Source organism: Mobula birostris, chromosome 10, assembly GCF_030028105.1.
Source record: "Mobula birostris isolate sMobBir1 chromosome 10, sMobBir1.hap1, whole genome shotgun sequence".
NCBI lineage: Eukaryota > Metazoa > Chordata > Chondrichthyes > Myliobatiformes > Myliobatidae > Mobula > Mobula birostris.
Window position 1 is genome coordinate 126,266,593 of NC_092379.1, and position 25,942 is coordinate 126,292,534.

At 41.5% G+C, this 25,942-nt stretch overlaps 1 protein-coding gene across 5 annotated transcripts in view; it reads left to right on the plus strand.

Moving 5' to 3' along the window:
* Window positions 1–23,016, plus strand: part of col4a6 (collagen, type IV, alpha 6) — a 448,523-nt gene extending 425,507 nt beyond the window's left edge. For all 5 annotated transcript variants that reach the window (XM_072270937.1, XM_072270936.1, XM_072270938.1 and 2 more), the window contains 9 exons: window positions 502–627; window positions 1,593–1,709; window positions 4,608–4,769; window positions 7,338–7,436; window positions 10,015–10,161; window positions 11,761–11,877; window positions 14,815–15,006; window positions 17,787–18,073; window positions 19,079–23,016. In XM_072270937.1, the coding sequence (XP_072127038.1) occupies window positions 502–627; window positions 1,593–1,709; window positions 4,608–4,769; window positions 7,338–7,436; window positions 10,015–10,161; window positions 11,761–11,877; window positions 14,815–15,006; window positions 17,787–18,073; window positions 19,079–19,339 (1,508 nt within the window). In that variant the 3' untranslated portion in view covers window positions 19,340–23,016. The remainder of the gene's footprint in view (window positions 1–501; window positions 628–1,592; window positions 1,710–4,607; window positions 4,770–7,337; window positions 7,437–10,014; window positions 10,162–11,760; window positions 11,878–14,814; window positions 15,007–17,786; window positions 18,074–19,078) is intronic.
* Window positions 23,017–25,942: the final 2,926 nt, after the last annotated feature.

Consider the following 25,942-nt stretch of genomic DNA (forward strand, 5'->3'; position numbering starts at 1 on the left):
TAGAATAAATAGCTGGAAGCTGTTCTAGAGCTTTTGAAATTACTGATAAAAAACTTTCCATCTGAACCTACCCCAATCTGTTGGTAATTTCATATCCACCAATGTGGTTGATACTCGAATAGCTCCATTGCTCAGGGGCAACTAGAGACAGATAATACATATTACTAAAGTCTGTTCACTGTGAGCAAATAAAAAATAAAACCTAGTCTGATATGTAGAGTAATGGTCTATGTTTAAAACCCATGGTTTTATTTCAACATTTTCTTAGTCCTTTGTCCTCATGTAGTTAACATATTTTGTAGCTTCTGCTTAGGAAACAAAATGTGAATGGAGTAGGTTGGTGTGGAAATTCTGAGAACTATTGGCTGGCAATTTCCTCATGGGTTCCCAGCCCACATCTGCTGAATCTATGGCACTGGAAGAGGACAACTCTAAGGAAATTCCCAACCAGTGCATCAAGGTGAATGGGCAATTACTTCACAATGTTTCAACTACTTTTAGGGGCTGTTTTGGCGGCATTACCAGGAATTCCGGGCCCACCAGGCCGAAAAGGTGAAAGGGGAACACCAGGCCGGGGAATAGGAGTACCAGGATATCCTGGACCAAAAGGACTTCGAGGAGATCCAGGTAATTAGGACAATTGACTGTACAACCCCACCATATGTTATGATCTCATAGACATCCTGTACATAGGAACAAGCATTTGCGTGGTGGGGAGGGGGAATGAGTAGGAATGAATTTGCTGGCTGCTGTGGAGCAGTAGGAATTTTTTGCTGTATGGGAATGGACATTACATAGAACATAGGCAACAGCACTGTTCAGGCCTTATGGCCCACAAAGTCATGCTGAGCTTTTAATCTACTTCAAGTTAAATCTTCTACGAGCCCTCCATTTTTCTTTCATCCATGTGCCCATCATCTAAGAGTATCTTAAATGTTCCTAATGTATCTGCCGCTATTGGGGAAGTTGTCAGATATAAATTTAAAACCCAGTCCAATCACAGTCAGTGGAAACCCAGTGCAAGCTTGGGTAGGCTGGTGTAGAATGATGTTTGACCTGAAACATTAACCCCATGTTTCTATTTAACTTGCAGCATCTGCTGCCTTTGATTTTCCACGGCTAAAGTGCTATACCTGCTCATTTACCTCCTCCCTCATCTCCATTCAGGGCCCCAAATGCTCCTTCCAGTTGAGGCAACACTTCACCTGAGAGCCTTCTGGGGTCATCTGTTGTAGCCAGTGCTCACGATGCGACCTCCTTTACATTGGTGAGACCCAACGTAAATTGGGGGGACCGTTTCGTCGAGTACCTGCGCTCCATCTGCCAAAAACAGGACTTCCTGGTGGCCCAACAGTTTAATTCTGATTCTCATTCCTGTGCTTGATACTGACAGGAACTAGAACGGAACTGAATGTGGGAGGACTTTATATAACTACCCTCTCTTACCTTAGAAATCAAAAAATATTCTTTTTATTGTAGATATGAAATGTTGGCAGGAAACTAAATCAATAGTCAGTTTAAACATAGAATAAAAAGTTTGGATTGTTATAAAGTTAATTGATTGAACCAGTAATTGTTTGCTGCTTGTTTAGGACGTCCTGGACCTTTGGGTCTTCCAGGGAGGCCAGGAGCCCCAGGTATTACTAGACCTTCGACCATTCCTGGGAAACTAGGTGACCCTGGTCTACCTGGAGTAGCAGGTCAAAGAGGCAAGTATTTTTTTGTTGTAAAATCTCTGTCTATTCCAATTAAGATGTGAAATGCTTATTGGAGACTCAGGTCCTCAAGTCCTGGCAAATTAACTTGATTTTATTTGGAATTATGATTAAGTAGTGCTGTTTACTTCAGTGTTTGTGATTGAAAATGCACTTTTTCCAAAATAAAATAACAAATGAAGATTTCAGACAAGTAGTGATGGAGTGAATGTGCTGATTCAGCACAGACGGCAGCAGCACTAGCTACTGTCTGGAATGAAGCATCCTAATGGCCTGTGTCCATACTAAACCTTCGCCATGCAACATTAATGATATCAATGTCAAAGTGAAAGTTGAATTTATTGTCATGCACAGGTCCCTGTTTTCACAGATGTCATTAAATCTTGCAGCAACATCACAGACACAGCATCAGAGAAGCAGCGTTCACAGGAAAGAACATAAATTGAACATGAACTGTGCATAATTTTACATGAAAGAACACAAATGGAACAAAAACAATTCATTTTAGTGCAAAGTGATGGAAGCAGTCACAGCGTTGCTCTGCTCTAGTGATTCAGGTTATGCCACTTGGTTCAAGAACAGAATGGTTGAAGGCAGGTAGCGGTTAGAGCAGAAGACCGAAAGATATAGGAGCAGAACTGGGCCATTGGGCCCATCAAGTCTGCCCTGTCGATTTGTCATGGCTGATCCAATTTTCCTCTCAGCCCCGATTTCCTGCCTTCACCTTCACGCCCTGACCAATCAAGAAACTATCAACCTCTGCCTTATTGACATAAAGGCTTGGCCTCCTCAGCTGCCTGTGGCAATGAATTCCACAGATTCACCACTCACTGACTAAGGAAATTCTTGAACCTGGTTGTGTGGGACTTCAGGCTTCTGTATCTCTTGCCAATGTCATGGCCCAGAGATGGCAGTGATCTTTAGAAACATAGAAAACCTACAGCACAATACAGGCCATTTGGCCCACAAAGCTGTGCCAAACATGTCCTTACCTTAGAAATTACCTAGGGTTACCCATAGCCCTCTATTTTTCTAAGCTCCTTGTACCTATCCAGGAGATCTTAAAAGACTTTATCATATCTGCCTCCACCACCGTCATCGGCAGCCCATTCCATGCACTCACCACTCTCTGCGCAAAAAAACTTACCCCGACATCTCCTCTGTACCAACTTCCAAGCACCTTAAAACTGTGTCCTCATGCTAGCCACTTCAACCCTGAGAAAAAGCCTCTGACTATCCACACGATCAATGCCTCTCGTCATCTTATACACCTCTATCAGGTCACCTCTCATCCTCTGTCTCTCCAAGGAGAAAAGGCCGAGGTCACCGAACCTAGTCTCATCATCTTTGATGATGAATATTTTCTTCTTGAAGCAGTACTTCCTCTAGTTACTACTGATGGTGGGAAGAGATGTGTCTGTAATGTATTGGGTAGACTCCACTACTCCTGCTGCTTCTTTCATTTATGGATCTGGTGCAACCAGTCACGATACTTTCAACAGTATAGCTGTAGCAGTTTCGGAGACACGTTGAACATCCTTAACCACCTCAGAAAGTAAAGGTAGTGACATGCTTTCCTGGTGATTGTATCCATATGCTGGGCATAGGGCCATTCATTTGAGATATTAGTGGGCAGGAATTTAAAGCTGCTTACTCACCACTGCTGGAGTCCATTGTAAACTGGTGTGTGTTTGCTTTCTCTCTCCTTTCTGAAGTCAACAATCAGCCCTGTAGTTTCACTGACACTGAGCAAGAGTTTGCTGTTGCGGTGTCACTCAACCAGGTGGCCTGATTCACCCCTGTATGCTGACTCATCACTCCCTGTGCCGCCTTTTAGCATTCCCCACTCTATCCTCAAGGTTTCTTAAGTGACAAAAACAGAACACATTGTTCAGTAGGTGGCTAGTTCAGAATAAAAGAACATTATTAACACAGAAAACTGTCAATGGATGCATTAACAACACATGGAAAACTCTCAAGTGGTTTGCATTTGATTAATGTTAAATGGATGCAAGGTCGAAGTTCAAAGTATATTTATTATCAATGTATATGTCAGCATGGAGAAACTCAAGATTCATTTCCTTGCAGGCATTCACAGTAGAACAAAGAAATACAGCAGAATCAATGAGAAACTACACACACACCATGACAAACAACCAATGTGCAAAAGAAGACAAACTGTGAAAACTTAAGAAAATTAAGAATAAATAAATAAGTAAATAAATAATGTCTAGAATGAACTATAGAGTTCTAGAGTACTATTAACAGTAACCTCTCTTGCTTCCACCCACTTTAGTTTTACCGTAAGCTAAGTATCTCCCACTAACGTTAAGTTGATATGTTTGCAGTGTTTACTCCATAAGACATAGGAGCTGAATTAGGCCATTCTACACTGATATTCTACAGTGGCTGATTCATTATCCCCCTCAATCCCATTCTTTTGCCTTCTCCCTGTAACCTTTGACACCTTAATTAATCAAGAACCTATCAACCACGGCTTCAAATATCCCCAATGACTTGACCTCCACAACATTCCGTGTCAATGAACTTCACTGATTCACCACCCTCTAACCTGAGAAATACAGGACTCTCACCAGGATCGAACTCCTCACCAGTTCCCAGATGAAGATTTCTCTTGAGAAATTTGGAATATTGGCACTTGTCCTTCAGTCACCTTGACTCAAAATTAAAAATCCCTTGCTGAACTGTCCCACCTTTGTACCTCATTGATCTCACTTTGAGGCAACTTTTACATAATAGGCACTTTAAGAGTTCTATGAAAGTTTTCATCTGAATTGTCTTGCTAGCCTTGGATGAATACTATCAAGCAAGTAGAGACAAAAGTAAATCGTGTTTACAAACTCAGGTTTACACTTGTTTTATATTTTGTAGGTCCTCAGGGTCTTCCTGGAGTTCAAGGACCACCAGCTATCCAGCAGATAAAAGGAGATCCTGGAAGCCCAGGTTATCCAGGGGCCTCTGGACCACCAGGTATCCAAGGAAATATTGGATTTCCAGGAAACCCAGGACTTCCAGGTCCACCAGGATTAAAAGGTAAGAATTATATTAAAGTGAAGCTTTATTGCTGGTTCAATTTGATGCTTCATTACCTAACTTACTTACTTACTGCCTGGTACACCACTGACGTTTAGGACAGCAATGAAGGTCATCCATCTCTGGCGGTGCTTAGAGATTCCTTCACAGCGTCAGCAACTTCCTCTCAGGTTTCACCACTGTCAGTCATACAAGTCTCAGGAATACTGTCGAACTCAGATGTAGAAGGAAACTTCATTGCTGCTTCCATAACAATTTTGTTTTAGTCGCCAGGATTGCCGGCCTTGAGCTGAACCCCCAAACCTGGAGGACCAGTGGGCCTGTCTTAGCTTGACCTGTTTGGCATGGGTGACTCTACCAGGAGCCAACGCATAAATCCCTGAATCCAGCCAACATAGCTCTCCGAGTCATTAAGTCACACAAGCCTCCAAAACACGACAAAGTTGTGGTTTTCTTGGTGGACTTCTGTATCCACTGGGGATTAAATCTTTACATCAGAAGCATCTGCTCGTAGCTCACCTATTTCCTTCATAAGAGATCTTCATCCTCCAGCATCCCTAAAATGTATCCTCCTGTCAGAGAGGGAGAGAGTGGCAAAGATGCATACAATTACCTCTGAAGACACATTTAAGGTTCGTTTTGGTGCAGTATATTTTGGAGGGAGGGATTAATTGAATATGAATGACTCCATGCCATTAATTGCATTTTTGGTTGTTTTTTTAAGTTTGTAGAATAACTGTTAGCTTGATGCTTCATCAGGAAAGGGTCTTGGCCTGAAACATCCACTGTTTACTCCTTTCCATAAATACTGCCTGGCCTGATAAATTCCTCCATTTTATGTGTGTTGCTTAAATACATATATTTATTGACAATATTTTATAATTAAGAGAATTCCACCTGAGAATTTAACTAAGTACTAGAGATTCTGCTGATGCTGGAAACCAGGGAGTCAATAGTCATAGGGTTCTCATAATGATGGTCATAGAAACATCTTTCAGTTCCCCTAAATATGTAATCTGCTCTACCGAATGCCCTTCGCTGTTTCCGTTCAATTCAGTCCCTTTCCCACTGCCACCATGATGTTGACCATCCTGCTTTAGTGTTGCCACCCTGAGCAGTTACAACTGCTTGCACTTTATGACTCTTCCTGCTCCTTCAGGTGGCTATCCTTCTGAGCCTAAATCCAGAGTTCAACATTCAGGAAATTCTCCGCCACCTAAAATGCTGGAAGTACTCAGCGAGTCAGGCAGCATCTATGGAAGGAAATAAACAGCTGTCATTTTGGGACAGAGTGGAAGAGTCTGAAAGAACGGTGGAGATATGGTTATCATATCAAGTGATTTTTTTGTGTATTTACGGACATAATCATTTTGAAGACATCTGTAAAAGTGGAAGCCATTCATTACCTGTGAATGAACTGTATTCTACATTTTTTTTTGCTCTTGAGTGAATAATGTCACGTCTTTCCACATTATATTGCATTTTCAGTGTTCTTGTCCACACATTCTGCTTATGATTTTCAGAATCATGTTTAATTCCACTGCCTTATATGATGTGAGATTTGCTTTACAGCAGCAGTGCAGTGCAAAGAAAAGACATGAGATTACTATAAAGTACACAAGTAAATAAATGGATCACAAAAAGGAATAACAAGGCAGTGTCTATGGGCCAAAGACTATCTCAAAATCAGATGGCAGAGGGAAAGAAGCTGTTTCTGGATCATTGAGTGTGAATTTTCAGATTCTACGCCTCCACACCCAATAGTAATTTCCCACTGAAGTCTCTTTATTTTCTCCTGTTCCCTCACAATCCCCTCAGCAGACTTAGAAATGTGACTTGTTGTTCCTTCAGTCAAGTTGTTATTGTGGGTTGAGAGAGCTGGTCGACAGAGCCATTCCCTGCCTTATTCAGGCAGCACGGTTGTGTAGTGCTTAATACAATGCTTTACAGCACCAGTGATCTTGGTTCATTTCCCCCCGCTGTCTGTAAGGAGTTGGTACATTCTCCTTGTGGCCATGTGGGTTTCCTCCGGGTGCTCCGGTTTCCTCCCACGGTCCAAAGGCATACCAGTTGGTATGGTAATTGGTCATTGTAAGTTGTTAAATTAGTCATTGCTGGGCAATGTAGCTCAAAGGGCTGGAGGAGCTATTCCACATTCTATCTCAATAAATAAATAAATTCCACTAGTCACAGCCTGTCAACCTGGGAGAAATCTGCTTATTCCTTCTCTTTCTGTCTGATAACTAAGTCACAATCCATGTAGATGTAGTAAGGGCTCTAACCATGACCAGTCTCCTGTGTGGGACATTATCCATAACCTTCAGAAAATCCAAATATCCCACATTCATTGGTTAATCCTTATCTATTCTACCCAGAGAACTCCAATAGATTTCCCTTCCACAAACCTACACCGACCCTACTCATTTTCTATTCATGTTTTTGTATTTATTAATTCAAGGTGTTCTTTTATTAAAATTCTCAGATTTATATTCTGTTCAATTGCTTTATGGCTAGAATGCTAATAAGTCCATTTTCAAATGTAAAAAAAATCTCAATGCTTGGTTTTAGGTCAAAGATCAGAACCAGGTAGAATGGGATTTTCAGGAACAGATGGCCCTCCTGGTGATCCAGGCTATCCTGGACCACGGGGGGATCCTGGTCTGAAAGGTAAGATGTAATATTGTGTTCTCCTTCTTGTTGGAATAAGCTTATTCAGTAAGTTAATATTAACAAATTAATATTCAGGGATTTCAGTATTTCAGTAACCTGACATATTACTTATATTCCATTCTGAATCTTTGTAAGGTATTGGTCAGAAGGCGTTTGGAATATTGTGAGCATTTTTGGGGCCCTTATCTAAGAAAAAATATATTGGTGTTGGAGAAGGGCCAGAGGAGGTTTATGAGAATGAGCTGGGGAATAAAAGGGTTAATATATGAGGAGCGTTTGATGGCTCTGGGTCTGTACTCAATGTTTAGAAGAATGGAAGTGGAGATCTCATTGAAACCTATCGAATATTGAAAAGCCTACATAGAGTGCACCTGGAGAGCATGTTTCCCATAGTGATGGAGTCTGGGACCAGAGGACACAGCCTCAGAATAGAAGGACAGCCCTTTAAAATGGAAGTGTGGAAATTCATTGCCACAGATGGCTATAAGGTCAAGTTTGAAGAGGAGGTTGGTAGGTTCTTGATTAGTAAAGCAATCAGAGATTACAGGAAGAAGGCAAGAGAATGGGGTGAGAGGGATAGTAAATCAGCCATGATGGAATACTGGAGCAGACTTGATGGACTAATACTGCTCCTATGTTTAATGGTCTTATGGTCTTTTTTTAAAATGAATTACAAAACTGGTATCAGTTGTTTACAATGGAATAAAACTGTTTACAGAGAGAAAGATATAATGGAATAGATGTCTTTTACAAAAAGCTTGAAGTTGCTAAAATGAGATTACTCGTGTTAAATTGAATAGAAATTTAATTTTTATTTTGTATATGAACACGATTTAATTATAAGTAGAGAATATTGATAAAAGATAAAATATGATGGAATAGACAGATTGCACATTTTCTGTCCCAAACTATCTCCAGTACAAACAGCACACATGCTCCAATGAACCAAGTGATGCCAAGGAACTGCAGAAGTGCCGCCATACCTTATTGCCCCAGGCACTTGATTGCTGCCCTCAAACCAAGCACAAGTAACGGTTTACGTATTATTAGCGATACTGCACCTGCAACCATTTGTACAATTGATGTGGAGGTGTGCCTGAGAAGCAGCCTTGCTAATAAGCCCAGCACGCCATGGTCAGAACAGTCAGTTAGTTGGTGCTGAGATTGCTTTTCTGGATCTATCTCCCCATCCAGATACTCCGTCCAGTCCTGTTAATCGCTTTTGGAGTGTCTCTTTTCTACTTACTTCATAATAAATAGATTATAATATTTTCTCTACTACTGATCGCCTCCTAATTGTTCTCCAGCTCCCTGTTTTCTCTCCTCCCCTGTTCTTAGATAAGGGGTTAGCCCATATTGCTTTGAATAATAAATAGGTCATTTATTCCACACTTAAATTGTTGAGTACAGGTGGTGTACCAAGAAGAGACATGTTGGCCAACTAACTTTGGGACCATAACTTTCAAAAATTTATATGATAGACTCTACAGGGTTTGTTTAAAAGTCGGCAACAATAAGGGAGAATAAGGATTGCTTATGGAGGCAATACTCGGTCTAAAAGATTGTATCATGAAACACCACACTCCTACCACACCTCCCCCTCCATACTCCTTCCTTTTTGTTGACTTATTCTGGCTGTTGGATCTCCATCGATGTCAATTGCCGATTGTCTCTCTGTTCCCCAGCAATGTTTAACAATAGGAAGGGTGAAGTGAGTGAAATTGCAGTGAAGCACAGTTAGAGGCAGAGAGGTTAAAACAGCAACCTGAGAGTTAAAATTCTGCAGAAGGAAGTGTATCAACTCGAAATGCCGTGACACTGGATAGGCAAGGTTCATAAATTAGTGGATAGGAAGGAGATTTCATGAACAGCACCTAGCACTGAGTGGAAATCAATAAACTATGTGTAGAGACTTGTCAGAAAAAAACACCAATGTTTCTATCAGATTAGGATTTCTAAAATGTATCAAACCTATCAAATTTACCAGTCTCTCAAATCTTTAGATTTGGATTTAGCCTTTGAGGTTTAGAAATTTTAGAGTTGGTCGTGTTGCAATATGTAAAATAATTGGCAGATTGGAAGAGCAGATACTGAGAGGCTTGGAGAACATACTGTAGACCACAGGATAACAGATTAGCAGCAATTTAAGATCTGGAGAAATTCCTTCACTGAAAAATTTGTGAATCCTCCTTAAAATTTGGTATTCCGGTGTGTTGCAGATGCTCGGCTGATAAGCAAGGTAGATTTCTGTGTGAAAGACAACTGTGAAATATTGAATTCCAATTGTTGTGTTTCGGCTATGATCTTGTAGAAGAGCCAAGTGATTCTTCCGGTTTGAAAATGGTCATGCTGTACTTTACAAAATGCTTAGTCCTGACGAAGGGTCTCGGCCTGAAACGTCGACTGTGCTTCCTCCTATGGATGCTGTCTGGCCTGCTGTGTTCCACCAGCACTTTGTGTGTGTTGCTTGAATTTCCAGCATCTGCAGATTTCCTCGCAGATTAACTCATTTATCTCTGTGAATCTAGTCACTCTTATGCCATCTATTAATTATGAATTACTGTATTCCATATAGGTTTACCAGGCCGTCCGGGTGCTCCAGGGCCACGAGCAGCAGAAGAAACCATCCCTGGGTATCCGGGTGATATTGGTCTGCCAGGATATGGTGGATCACCTGGCCCTCAAGGAGACCAAGGTAGCCCTGGTTTTCCAGGATTTCCAGGTATGTGTGTTGCAACATTACTTCATTTCTAGAGTCAAAGAGTATTGCAGCACATCGCAGCCATGCTTACATTTGTGCACATCCACACTAATTCTGTTTGCTCCAGTACATCTGTATCTTTTTATATGTTGCCGACTTAGATGTTTAAACATCTCTTATGCCTAGTAATTGTATCTAGTCTCACCACTTGCTCTGTGAATCGTTCCAGATATTTAACCACAATGTTTGTAAAAAAAAACCTTTCCTTCAAACCCCCTTTCAGTCTGTTTCATTCCACCGAAGCCATATGCCCTTTGATTTTTGATAGCCCTACCTTGCTGAAAAAGATTCTGTCTATGCCTCTTATAATTTTATAATTTATGCCACATCATTTCCTTAGCCTCAGAAAAGTATTGTTACGCTGCTAAACTCTGCCTCCTATCACCAAGCTAATTTTGGATCCTGTAAACCTGCTCACCTAGGATTCCTATATGCTGTCACCTTCTTGACTAGCCCTTCAGATTCAGAAACAAAATCAGGTTTATTGTCACTGACATTAGTCATGAAATTTGTTGTTTCGGCAGCAGTACGTTGTGTGCATAAAAATGACTAAGTTACAATTAAAACAATAAAATAAGTAATGCAAAAGAGGAATAAAGTGGTGTTCATGGGCCGTTCAGAGAGCTGATGGCAGAGCAGAAGAAGCTGTTCCTAACGTGTTGAGTATGGGTCTTCAGGCTCCTGGTGGTAGTACTGAGAAGAGGGCATGTCCCAGGTGGTGGGGGTCCTTAATGATGGATGTCACCTTTTTGAGGCACCGCCTTTTGAGGATGGTCCTCCCTGGCAGGGAGGCTTCTGCGTGTGATGAAGCTGGCTGAGTATGTCACCGTCAGAAGCCACATGAGACCTTATCAAGTGCTTTACTGATGTCCATATAGACAATGCCTATTACCTTGGCTTCATCAATCTTCTTAGTTGCCTCTTCAAAAGCTCAATCAAATTAGTGAGGCAGGATTTCAAAATGTTTAAAATCAGTTGTAACCAATTTCACCATTGTATGCCTTGATTTCATGTGGGCTGGGTCATTTTGCCAATGGGCAGCTTTCAGGGGAAGTCAATTTTGTTTTTGATTGTATTACTGTTCTTCAATTAATTATGCTACTGAAAATAAGAGCTTATTTGAGTCTGAGATAAACAGTATAATTGAACTCTTAAAACCTTTAACTGAACAGCTGTGCTGATAATTTTATTGTTCCAACATTATTTCTTTAGTTAAATGTATATATTAAAAAGTATAAATAATTCATGGATGCACCATGCTAATTTCTTGCTTGCACAAAATTATTTCCTCTTTAAAAGACTCTTCTTTGTATATCTCTATCCACTGACACATTAAACAAACCAAAACGTGAAGCATTTGTTTGTGATTAGCTGCAATGTTCATGCTCATCATTCCCAAAAGAAGTCTAATGTAGGGTTCAAAGGAGAAACATTAAAATTTTAGCGTTGAGAAAGTTGTTTGATGCTATGTTCAGACTCCCCTTGAGATTGTAAATGGGAGCAATATTGGAGTTGTGTGCGTAGTAAATTTTACATTTTTCTTTGTTCTTTATGATATAGGTCTCAAAGGTGAGCCAGGAAAACCTGGCAGGGTGGGACCAAATGGTTTACCTGGCTCTCCAGGTCCCGTGGGAGAGCCAGGTCCACAGGGATATCCTGGATTGCCTGGGTCAGAGGGTAAGTAGAATGCACATACCATTTTAAAAAATACTGTACTGAAGATTGCAACACTTGGTTATTCTGCTATTTATTGGGGCAGCACAGTGTCAAAATGGGTAAAGTTGCTACCAGATAATTCCAGAGGTCAGGGTTCAATCCTGCCTTTCAGTGTGTGAAGTTTTCATATTCTCTCTCTGTCTGTTCTGGTCTCCTCCCGAATTTTAGTGAACTGCAGGCTGGTTGGTTAATGACCATTGTAAATATGGTAGAACCTAGGGGAAGTTCAAATGGTTAAATTTAATATCAGAGAACGTATACAACCTGAAATTCGTACTCTTTGCAGACATCCATGAGACAAGAAACCTCAAAGAATGATAGTAACATCCGGACCTCAATACCCTCCTCCCCCCTCCCACGAACAAGCAGCAGGAGAAGCACCGACCCCTCCCTCGCTATGCAAACAATAGCAAAAGCATCCTCCCGCCCCCCAAAGAGACCTTGATCTGAAGTCCCTCAAAATCTACAGTCCATAACCCAGCACTCTGCTATCTTGGACAGGCTCTCTCTCTTCATCAAGAGAGAGAGAGTTCGCTCCTGCATCAACAGCAGCGTCAACAACATAAGGAGTATAAATGGGATTAATGTAGGATTCCAAACATAAGAGAATCTGCAGATGCTGGAAATTCAAAGTAACACATATAGAAAGCTGTAAAAACTCAGCAGGCCAGGCAGCATCCGTGGAAAAGACTTAAACAGTCAACATTTCAGGCCGAGACCCTTCATCAGGACTGGAAGAAATGACGAGAAATCAGGGCAACAAGGTAGGAGGAGGGGAGGATGAAGTTCAAGGTGGTAGGTGATAGGTGAAACCGGGAGAGGGGGAGGTGTGAAGAAAAGATCTGGGAAGTTGATGGCTAAAAGAGATAAAGGGCTGGAGAAGGAAGAATCATAGTAGAGGAGAGGAAACCATGGAAGGAAGGGAAGGGGAGTAGTACCAGAGGTGATGGGCAGGTAAGGAGATAAGATGAGAGAGGGAAACGAGAATAAGGGAACACTGGGGGGGGGGGGGGTTGTGCAATTACCGTAAGCTCGAGTAATCGATATTCATGTCATCAGGTTGGAAGCTACCCACATAAGGTGTTGCTCCTCCAACCTGAGTTTGGTTTGATCATGGCAGTAGAGGAGGCCATGGACTGACATCAGAATGGGAATGGGAATTAGAATCAAAATGGGTGGTCACCAGAAGATCCTGGGGTTTTTTTTCTGGCAGCCCAGAAGTGTAGGATTAGGTGGTTGATGGTTAACATGGACTGAACTAGTTGAACGGCCTCTATGAGTGAATCCGAGTTTTTTAAAAAATCTCTGTTTAGTACCAGTTTGCCATTTTTTCTTACAAAACTCTTCACATTTTTGATCCTACATTGCAAATGCTCTTTGTGCGCCCCTTTCACTATTCTGTGTGTGCCAGATTTTTGTCCTATAGAGACTTTTATCATCTTAGGGCAGACAGAATACGTTTATCATCCTTGAAATGGTTTCAAAGAGTAGCCACCGCTGTACTCTAGGAAATACATCAACCAAATGTGATACTGAGCACATAATCAGTGTGTTAATGTTCATTGAGAATTGACTGTTGGCTGAAGTAGTGCAAGTAATGGAAAGGACAGTTTAAGGTGGTAATTCTGGTCTCAAGAGATGATGTCTGTGGCAATACAGCAAGTCCATCAGGCATTGGTCAGCATGGAACATCTTGCAGACATTGCAGGAGGTCTCGATGGCTACTGTGGGGTGGGTCTCAGGGCAGACTGTCCAGAACATCTTGTAGAACACTTAATCACCAGGTTATAAGCATTAAGACCTTGCCTGGCTGACAGTGAGAGGAACCTTCCCAGTCAGTCTCTTCCTAGAGCATCACTCCCACAGACCGTTACCCGCGAGATGACTGTAGTGGGGAGGACATGATCGCTCATCTTTGTGTGCACTGTGGGTTGTAGAAAGTATAGAGGGCCGGTGCCACAGGTTATTGTGAGCAGCTGCATGACCAAAGACTCTCTGATCTACGGGCTGTTTCTCGGGACGCACACGGGAAAGATCTTCAACCTGACTGGTAGGTTCCAGGCTGCAGGATTACATGCTGAATGATGCACTGAAGTTTGGTGCAGCTACCACAATGGGCTCGGTAGGGAAGGAGCCAGGTTGGGTGAGGAAATCGCACAATTATTGGAGAAGGTAACCACCCCAGGAGGCTACACGAGTGGCAACAATGCTGATGGTTTTAAAAAAATATACCAGAAGACTAATTGATGCATGATCCATGATTATAAGGGTAAAAAGGTATTGGGAGATTTATTCTTGTAATTTTTTTATTATAAGTAACTTATTTTGATTTAAAAAAGTGTCTGGGTTGGTGTTTGGGAACCCTTTCCTTCTGACTCATGTGCTGCCTGTGAGACACAGCTGGCAGTCAGTGCAAGTCTATTGATTGAAAAGACTGTTGAGAGATTCCCTAGTGCAATCTACCTTGTTATGATCTTCCACCTTATAGTCTTTATTGTGAATTCTGTTATTGTTTTATCTAATACTACCTCAGTGTCCTGTAAAGATGCTGCCCAGAAGAAACATGGCAGACCACTTCTGCAGAAAAATTTGCCAAGAACAATTATGGTCATGATCACCATTGTCATATGACACAGAACATAATGATGATAGTGACCTCAATGCACTATGTAATGATATGATCTGTATGAATAGTATGCAAGGCAAGTTTTTCACTGTAACTTGGTACATGTGACAATAATAAACCAATTCTAATTCCAAGGTTGCATGATATGAATTGACTTCAGCATGCATTTGAACCTTGACCCAGCATGCAGAGTTCCCATTAACTTGATGGGTTTACAGTACTTTGGTATTTCCCACATGTCATTGATTCCTGATTACTTCTTTCTTCTGTAGGTTATCCGGGGAATAAGGGTTTGCCAGGACGGCCGGGAGATCCAACCCGTGGTGTATTCGTGGGCTACACACTGGTAAAGCATAGTCAGTCAGATACTGTGCCGGCCTGCCCACTGGGGATGAACAAACTGTGGGATGGTTACAGCTTGTTGTATGTGGAAGGGCAAGAAAAGGCACATAACCAAGATCTGGGTAAGTGCATCGACACCTATGCCCCACCCCAGGACAACCCAAGGTCTCCTCAACATGCATGAGGAGCGTTTGATGGCTCTGTGCCTGTACTCACTGGAGTTTAGAAAAAATGAGGGGGGTTCTCATTGAATTCTATCAAATATTGAAAGGCCTCGATAGAATGACCTAGATAGGCCTAGATTTTTGCTATCATGGGGGAGTGTAAGACCAGGGAGCACAGCCTCAGAACAGAGGGACACTGATGCAGATGAATTTCTTTCATCAGAATGTGGTGTACCTGTGGAATTCATTGCTACAGATATCTGTGGAGGCCAATTCACTTAGTAAATTTAATGCACAGGTTGACAGGCTCTTGATTAGTAAAGATGTAAAAGGTTCAAGAACAATTCGGATGTAAGCACCCAGGGAAAGGTCTGGAAGTATTTGAATATCGGCCAGTTTGAAAAATTATTCTGAACAACAACATCATCAGCAAAGATTGTAATTGTAAAATGTCAATAAACACAAGAGATTCTGCGGATGTTGGAAATCTACAGCAACACACACAGAATACTAATAGGCTGGTAAGTCAGGTTGCATCAATGAGGGGAAAAAAGATCAATCATTTTGATTATCCTGTCACTACTTAAAACGACTTTTTATAATGTTGTTTACATTGTGAGTACATGCTGATATCCATGTATTTATGCACATTTTTCCCACACTTGTTCTTTATAATTCTTTATTTTTTATAATTGTTGAATTGTTTTTTGTTGCATGTCACATCGTGACCAACACACCACAAAAGATTCCTAACACATTAAATTTGATCTTGGTCCTAAACAATTGACGTTTTGAGCCAAGATCCTTCATCAGGACTGGAAAAGAAGGAGGGAAAATTCAGAATAAGAAGATGGGGGGTGGAGAAGGAGTACAAGCTAGCAGGTGATAGGTGAGACCAGTTTCCCTTCCCCACACATTCTGGCTTCTGCCTCCTTCCTTTCCAATAGTTGCAACCCAAACTGTTTACTCCCCTCCATAGATGCTGCCTGACTTACTGAGTTTCTCTAGTATCTTATGTGTATTGCTTATTGTAAAAGTTAATTGGTTTTAACTGATTTTAAAACGGGTCTCTTCAAAGGAAAAGCTGCGAGCTGTTTCTGAGTGTAAGAAACAAAGTCAATTCAATTCAATTCTTACTGGAAGATTGACATGGCCAGTGAATTATGCCTCCATGATCAGGAGGAGCAAGGGTCATGCCCGAGTGAACTTGGAGAAAGGACACGGGGGGTTTCCGAGAAAACTGGGCACCTCAGGGACTCAAATCTGTTGCAGATAGTAGTAATGGTATTTTAATCTTAAATTTATGAGGCCCTGATTTATTACATAGTGCTGTTGGTGAATAAACTTTTGTAAAAAAAAAGGAGCCAGGGCCAGCGCCTCTCAGGGAGAATACAATTCAGATGCTGTAGTTAGCCTCAGAACTGCCAGTCTTGGATTAGCTGAGTGCTTCGAGTTCTCACCCATTCAAAGTGCGTGCACTGCTGGCACAGTCTAGAGTTGAGGTTGTATGAAATGTTGGTAAGGCCTAATTTGGACTATTGTGTGCATTTCTGGTCACCCTTCGGACAGGAGGGGCTCATCAGCCTTGGACAGCAGCCCGCCTAGGAGAAGGAAAACTCTGATTTTAAATGTCTGCTGCCTTGTGGCCATACCCACCCATGGGCTTCAGGAGTAAACCCCAAGGAAGAAATCTGGAGCCGGGGTCCCTAAGGCAGTTTGATGTTGCTCACAACTTCACTCTGGCAACCTCTGCGATGACACTGGTGCCAAGCTGTATCAGCACTTGCCCTTCCCTTGGACTACATCAGTGATGTGGAGAGGGGGAGCCCGTTGCATGGGTAGCAGCCGGTTTTCCAAACCTTCCCACTGCAGTCCATCAGAGGTGCAAACCCATGATCCTCTGGGATTGACGGCTGCCTACTGGTATTCCACATACAGGAAAGATTTCAATAAGATTGAAAAAAGTACAAATAAAATTTACAAAGAGGATGCCAGGACTTGAGGACCTGAATTACAGGGAAGGTTGAATTCTGTAGGACTTAATTCCCTGGAGTGAAGGAGAATGAAGGGAGATTTGATAGAGGTATACAAAATTATGAGGGGTATAGATAGCAGGCTTTTTCCACTAAGGTTGGGTGAGACTAGGACTAAAGGTCATGGGTTAAAGATGACAGGTGAAATGTTTAAGGGAACATGAATGGGAACTTTTTCACTCAGAGCGTGGTGGGAATGTGGAACGAGTTGTCAGTAGAAGTGGTGGAAACAGGTTTTGATTTCAACATTAAGGGAACTTTAAGTACTCGATGGGAGGGGTATGAAGGGCTATGGTCCAGGTGTGGGTCAATGGAACTAGGCAGAATAATGGTTCAGAATAGACTGATGAGCTGAAGAGCCTGTTTCTGTGGTGTACTCTATGATTCAACTACTCTGACTCTTATAAGAGAATGATCAGGCTTTGTCCATGGTGAAGCAACAATGACTGACCTCTTGGAGAAGTTGCCATGTGGCAGCTGATTTTCATGGCATCCTTAGATTGCGTCAGTCCCAAGAGTAGGGGAATGGATCTGCGTATATTGGGAGAAGGATGACACCTTAAAAGTTAATTATTAGCGGAAAGAATCCAGTTTACGTTGAAAATGGTGGGTGAATGTAGCATTAGCGCAAGGGCTTCATGGCATAGATCTAGATTCTGCTAATTACTAATATCTCTAAAAAGTCCTGTCTTCCCTTTTCTTCAGGAATGGCTGGTTCGTGTTTGCCTCGATTCACCACGATGCCTTTCCTGTATTGCAATGTCGACGAGGTCTGCCACTATGCAAGCAGGAATGACAAGTCCTATTGGCTTTCCACTACTGCTCCCATTCCCATGATGCCAGTCGCCAGCTTGCTGATCCAAAATTATATCAGCCGCTGCTCTGTCTGCGAGGTGCCATCTCAAGCTATTGCTGTACACAGCCAAGACATTACCATCCCGCAGTGCCCTAGTGGCTGGCGAAGTCTCTGGATAGGCTACTCTTTCCTTATGGTTAGTGCAAATTTCCTTCAGCAAACTTGGCATTGACACCATGAAGAGTTTGACAGGCAGAAACTGAATGGGTGTGGCAGGGACAGTCAGCACTGAAGGTTCCTTCACAAGATATGTTGAGCCGAACGGAGATGAGAGTGAAAAGAAAATCATTTATCTCACATAAGCTCTAATACAACCTATTCAGCTATTTTATGTAGAATTAGAATCAGGTTTATTATCACTGTCTAATATGACATGTAATCTGCTGTTTTGTGGTACAGTGCAAGGACATAAAATTATTATAAATTAATTAAACTAAATAAATAGTGCAAAATAAAGGAATAATGGAATTAAGGTAGCGTTTTTGGGTTCATGGACCATTCGGAAATCTGATAATGGAGGGGAAGAAGCTGCTCCCGAACTGTTGAGTGTGGGTTGTCAGTCTCCTGTACCTTCTCCATGGTGATAGCAGCCAGAGAAAACTATGTTCTGGATTATGAGGGTCCTTAATGATGGATGCCACATTCTTGAGGAAGCACCTCTTGAGCATGTCCTCATTAGGAGAGCCAGCTGAGAATACATCTGCAAGCTCAGTGATTAGTGTAATAAAAAATTAAAGTGAATAATTTAAAATCTGACTCAGAAGCACCTATGATTAAATTTTATTTGTTTCTAGTATGTAAATCTACTGAATTACATAGTTTGACAGGTTTTTATAAAGGCCACATGATTAAAGCAGCCTTGAAGTCATAAATTTTGGGGAAGTTTTTCCACAGAGTCCAGTGAATCAGAAGAGATCTAAGACAATCTGCAAGTTTCACAGTGACCATTTTAAGAATTCCAGGTTTAACCTACCTTGAACTCTGTGGGTTTCAGTATGGGATTTGAATTGATTTCCTGATTATTAATCCACGCTTTTAGAATGCTAATCGAATGATCTAGCCACAGGCTGTAATTGCAAGGAGACCTGCTGATCATGCGATTTTTTTTAACGCCTTGCTTCTGGGCTCTTTCTTTCCTCAGCACACGGCTGCTGGCCCGGAAGGTGGGGGCCAGTCTCTGGTGTCACCAGGCTCCTGCCTAGAGGACTTCCGTGCCACGCCTTTCATCGAGTGCAATGGCGCGCGGGGCACCTGCCACTACTTCGCCAACAAGTACAGCTTCTGGCTGACGACGGTGGAGGCAAGCCGACAGTTTGAGGAGTCGCCACCCTCAGAGACACTGAAGGCAGGCCAACTGCGTACGCGGGTCAGCCGCTGCCAAGTCTGCATTAAGTACTTGTAGCCGCCGCCTGGCCAGAGGTCTACCCGCTGCCGTTTCTCTTGCCTGGTTGGCTAGCACAGGCATGCCCTTCTGACGAGTCACCAGCAAGTTTCAAGAACTCTGTATATTAGAAGGAGATGGTTTCTAATGCGGACTGTATAAAACAAGGTGCTACTTCATTCCTACCGCTGTGCAAAAAGCTTTCATTTGTCTTCATCAGGTCAGATTCCACATGAGCAAACCGATAACAGAATCAATTAGTGGTGGTGTCACTCCGTCTGGTCTAGTCTGATCTTTTCAAATAGTAGCCCCTCATTTCTGGTCATTGCATTACTATGTGAGCAGGACTCTACAGAAACCACTAACGAAGACCAGCATTTGCCTCTGTATGAACTCATTGCAAAGCTGAAGTAGTCTGGGTCCAGCTCTCTGCTTTTTCATGTGTATTTCAAGTCCCAACCGGAGCAGAAATGAAAAGTTGACTTTAATGTCAAATCTGGAATGTTGTTCTCCCTGTTGTAATGCACGTAATTGATTTCAGTGCTCCTAATTTGTGAGTAACTATTCTCCACTCATTACATTCGACTGGTAAAATTAACCTGTTTTTATTGGGAGACTTCGTTGTACTCTCTGGCTCAAGTTGTTTCTTTAAATATATTCTGAGGAAAGCAGTTCTGCTGCATATTGGGTAAACTGTTGTAAGCCCTACCATGGCCCAGCTCGTTAGCTAACAGAATGTTGTCAAATAATTAACGTTGGGAATAGCGATGAGAGTGTTTTCCAGGCACGTTGGGTAGATGCTTATTGCTTTCTTCATGTTGCAAGTGGCTCTCTATATGACACCCCCAGTCTCATATTTTCATTTGTTCTCAAGCTAACATAAAATTATATTTTGATTTTCCATAATGTTCATCTGATTTGTGGTGTGGATTACTTCATCTCAACTATATCACAGGGGGTCTTCCTTGACATTTAGAGACTGAACAAAGGATGCCAGAACTGTCACCTCCTAAAAATAAATTAGTCCAAGTATGGAAGGCTTTCAAATATATATATATATACTGTAAATACATTATTAGTTTGCTTTATTGTGGAATTTCAGTTTGAAAGTCACAGCCTCCCACCAACCCAAATAAAAATTGAGTTTACTTTCTAAAACCAACATTGTTCTTGCAATTCTCCCAAAGTTAAAAGATATATTTTTGAATGTCTCTGCATTAATTGTACAAGTTGCCTTTCACACCAATCTGCTGCAGTCCACCAGAAACAAAATGTAGTTTATCGTGATGGTCATTTTGGTTTAAAGCCGTCTTTGTTAGAGGACAAAACAGGAAAGGTGCTCAACATAACTTAACGCAAAGGTGCTCTTTTTAAAGTTCATGGCTACCTCAGGAAGTGCAAACATTGCTGAAATTTTCTCACTTCTTACCACATTATTGCAATAACTTGAGAATTGATAGAAATGTACTGATAAATCTGCCTGGTTTGATGGAGCTTCTTTTGCCTTATTTCCTCCACACAAAAAAAAAGCTTTCATACTGCTCAGTGAAGCGGCTGGATATAACACTGAATTTTCTGAAAGCTTAGAGCGATGTATGAACAGTCACCTTCTGCAAATTCATTTGGCTTTGACTCACATGGTGAAGTCTCTCAGTCATTATTTCATGCTAGTACAGAATACTTTATTCGACAAAAAGTTGCATGTTTTATTCATTGCCAAAAATTGGAAAACAGACCATTGTAAACCCCGTTTCATGCTGGCTATGCAAGACACATTGACACATATTTCAGCATTTAATGGTGTGTTAACAGAGAACGAAGATAAGATGCATATACAGCCTTGCAATTGCTATCCTATAAAACCTCGGGAAAAAAAAAATACATTCTAATGGAAGATTTGCCTCCCCTTCGCTCAGAGGAAGTTGATTGAAAAGAAAATCAAACCATATAAGACTTAGAAAAGAAATGGTAAACACAGGAGATTCTACAGATGCTGGAAATCTTGAGCAAAAGATAGAAACTGCTGGAGGAACTCAGTAAGCCAAGCAGCATCTGGCTTCAGTCGCCTTCCTTTCCTGTCTTGATGAAGGGCCTCTGCCCGAAGCATTGACTGCTTAATCTCTACCATCGGAGCTGCCTCTCTTGCTGAGTTGCTTCACCATTTTAAGTGTGTTTCACAAATGAAGGGGGCTTGATTTAATGCTCAAATCATATGCAAGAGATCCTAACATGCCCTGAAATAGAGCTGCTGATGGCTTCTGCAGTACTTCATAAATACAATACTTTGATACAACCTGTTTTGAAATCTATAGTATCTGTTACTTACCATGTCTGCTTGAGTCTATTCGTCTCAGTTGTAAAATGAGTGTGATAATATAATATTGGTCACCAGCATGAGATAAAGTGATAAATGATTTCTGGGCATGTAATATCAATCTGACAAGACAAAGCTTGCTTCTTTATTGTTCAATATTTATAATCCACAAATGTTATGGATCCCAACGAGGACATTTTACAAAGCAGTGCAGCCAGTTATTCTGAACTTGGTACTTTTGCTCTCAGAGGCATCCCTTTATACTGCAGTAAAAGTTTTGTTTAGCAAGAGATAGAAATAGGATGTGCAGGAACAGCTTAACTGTCCCATAAGACTTTCATTTTTATAGCACTGTAAGGCCAGATTCTAGTTTTGTCACTGAGGATCCAATCATTTGCCATGTCCCAAGACCCAGCAGAAGACGTTATTAGAAGCCTGGTAAAGATTTGGATCAGTTCTTGAGATCTGAGGATAGATTTTTCAAATCTGCACATGATGGTAGAATACGAATATACTTTTTTTGCCAAAAGCATTCCAAAAACAGTGATGACTCTTCATGTAAATGAAAAACAACATATTTTCAAAACCCCTAATATGTTGGTATTCACATGTACTCAGAGATACAGCACGGTTACAGGCCCTTCCAGCCTGTTACCATGCCACTCAATTACACCCATGTGATCAATTAATCTATTACACTCCCCACATCCTTGGAATGTGGGAGGAAACCAGAGCACATGGAGGAGACCCATGCAGTCACAGGGAGAACATACAAACTCCTTACAGGCAGTGGTGGGAATTGAACCCGGGTCGCTGGTACTGTAATAGCGTTGTGCTAACCAATACATTACTGTGTCACTCTCATGGTGCTATTTCCATTGTTTCAATGCACTGCTGTAGCCTACAACCTAGCTTTTTCATTAAAGGGAATTAGGGTGCAACTATATTCCAATGAGCACTTGAATCCCACCCTCCCGCACCCCATGAGAAAATCGCCCCCTTCCCTTTCTGGACTTGCAGCCCTGCCACAGATGGCTAAGAGAGAAATCACACTTCCAAATTCAGCTGAATTGCTGTCAATTGCACTTATTATCTGTTAACTGAACTTTTCCTCATTTTTAACAAGCTGACAATCCCAATCTTCAGATTTTTATTGTTTTGTCTGAGATCTCTATACACAGAATTAATACTTATATCTTCAAATGGTATTTGGTGCAAGTGAAATTTTAAATTTAAATGTTTGTACTAAAAGAATATGAAGCTGTATAAATTCAATTTATAATCACCAAATGTTAAATGCTAGCAAAACAGCTTTGCTTTTCCTTGGCCATTGATGTTACAGAGATATGAACTGGCAAAATAATAAACTCGTGTCTGACAAAAGGATTATGTTTAGTTTCCTTTGTTTGCTAACTGCAAATGCCTAGTAAAAATAAACTCAGTAGATGGTGGATCTGGGCCCGGATGAAATTTGTCCCAATTTTGGCACCCAGTTGATACTGTACTTCAGGAGGAATGGCAAATATTACATTTCTAGATCCAGATTTCCCAAGATTTTTAATGCCAGTGACCCCTACCATTAACCAAAAGGTGTGTCGACCCCAGGTTGGGAGCCCTTGGTCATGAGCTTCCAGTGGAATTTGATACCTGTCTCAGTTTGTAGCCCTGGGAAGAGCCCGAATATCAGACATCCTCTGATATGGAGCTGATGGGGAGGAACTGGAACACAGATCCCTGCATCGGTCTCCAGAGGCGTGTCCTTTCTCACAGCACCCATCCCAAAGGCAATGTGCATCGAGGATGATATCTGACTGGGAAGAACCACTCACAGCCAGCCAACTGAGGACTCAGTGCTTGTGGGTCAGATCTCGTGATGAGGTCATCTGCCAGAGGGTTTGGACAATCTGCTCAGAGAACACCGTGTCACTGTCCTGTGGGCTGTGGAGGATGTTTCTTGCTGACCACTGCCTGATGGACTTAAGGTCAAAAGTGTCTACCTGGAAGTCCTTTTACACAAGGGATAAGTTGTGTGGCAAAATCCAGCAGAGGAGCCAAGCCTCTCTTCTGCAACACCAGGGACTGATAGGACCTCAGCATGCAGTCACTCTTGGGGCACATATACCTTGAATCCACAGTCTGATACAGCCACATGCAAAAGTGGTTATCAAGATGAGGGCAACAGTGGGTACAATTTTGCCCCTCTTCTCTGGGGATGTGCATTGTGACCTGTCTGATTTGACCATAAGATATAGAAGCAGAATTAGGCCATTTGGCCCATCGAGTGTGCTCTGCCATTTCAACACAGCTGACACAATTTTTCTCTGAGCCCCAATGTCCTGCCTTCTCCTCATATCCCTCCACGTCCTGACCAATCAAAAATCTATCAACCTCCGGCTTAAATATACATAAAGACTTCCACAGCTGCCTGTGGCAAAGAATTCCACAAATTCAGCACTCTCTGGTGAAAGAAATTCATGTCATCTCCATTTTAAAAAGATGCCCTTCTATTCTGCGGCTGTGTCCTCTGGTCTTATACTCTCCCACCATAGGAAACATCCTCTCCACATCTACTTTTTCCATTCGATAGATTTCAATGAGGTTACCCCTCATTCTTCTGAATTCCAGCAAATACAGGCCCAGAGCCATCAAACGCTCTTCATATACCAAGCCATTCAATCCTGGAATCATCTTCGTGAACTTCATTTGAATCCTCTCCAGTTTCAGCACATCTTTTCTAAGATAAGGGGCCCAAAACTGCTCACGATTCTCCAATTGAGGCCTCACCAGTCTCAACATTACATCCTTGCTTTTATATTTTAATCCTCTTGAAATGAATGATAATATTGCATTTGCCTTCCTCACCACAGACTCAACCTGCAAATTAGCCTTGAGTGAATCCTACACAAGGGCTCCCAAGTCCCTCTTGTATCTCAGTATTTTGTATTTTCTCTCCATGTAGAAAATAGTTAATCTTATCATTTTTTTCTACCGAAGAACATGATCATACAGTTCCTGGCATTGTACCTTCCTACTTGGCAATACCCCTCTTAATTACAATATACTTTCCGGCACCCACATAGTATAAAAACATGCCTATCATATGCTAAAATGAGAAAAATTATTCTGCTTTAAATTTTTAGCTTCCACCTAGCTTACACAGTACCTGTGTGTTTTATAGCAACTTGGAAATAAATGTGATCCTTGAGCTTAATGGTTTTTAGCAAGAGTTGAAATATCTGATTCAAGTTATGACAGGAAAAGCCTTCAGTCCCCATGCGTAACAATGTCCAAGTGGTTTCTGTTCTTTGTTAGTATGCGGTTCACTGCACTATAGCTTCTTTCAACAAGGTAAGAACTTGAAAATGCAATGAAGAACAGTTTGTCTCTTCTCCAAAAACCAGGAAACTTTGAATGACAGTGTAGCCACATACCACAAAAGTCGACATTTTTGAAAAACACTTTTGCTGCCTCATCATTCTGAATTTTGATAATTTCTTCTTGCAAGTTCTCTTCCTGGTTTTCCACCTTGCAAAGAAATGGGTTAATTCTTCAGTCTGGAATTTCCAGATCATTTAAATCCTTGAATCGATTCTGAAAATCCTTCTTCAGTGACTGTGGGTGTATGCTGCAAATCACCTTCTGTGAAAGAGAGTGCCATATTTTCCATGCAGGGAAACTGTGAGAACACTCTTCTCCCAATGTTTTGCTTGTCTATTTCTAATTTTCTGATAAAAGTGGACTCTGCACTTTTTGTCTGGATTAAATTGAAATTCTCACCTTGCAGTTTCATATTTAGAATGTTCATTTTGTCATACAAATCGGCTAGGTATGCCACATCTCCACATGAAAGTTCAGTTTTGTTTCCCAAGCTCTTATCGACTTTGAGCAAAAATTCAACCTCAGTATCAAAATGATCAAAGAATTGTTTTAAGCAGCAGCCTTTTGGCAGCCAGTGTACTTCAGTGTGAAGAAGCAAGTATTCAAACTCTTCATCATTATCTTGGCATAGCTCGTGAAATATTCTGCTATTTACTTAATTAGATTATTGGATTATGAGGACACGCAGTCCTCTTATTGTCATTTAGTAATGCATGAATTAAGAAATGATACAATATTCCTCTGGTGTGATATCAGAGAAACACAGGACAGACCAAGACTGAAAAACTAACAAAAAAACACATAATTATAACATATAGTTACAACAGTGCAACAATACCATAACGTGATGGAGAACAGGCCATGGGCACGGTAAAAAAAGTTTAAAGTCTCTCGAAAGTCCCACATCTCACGCAGACGGGAGAAGGAAGAAA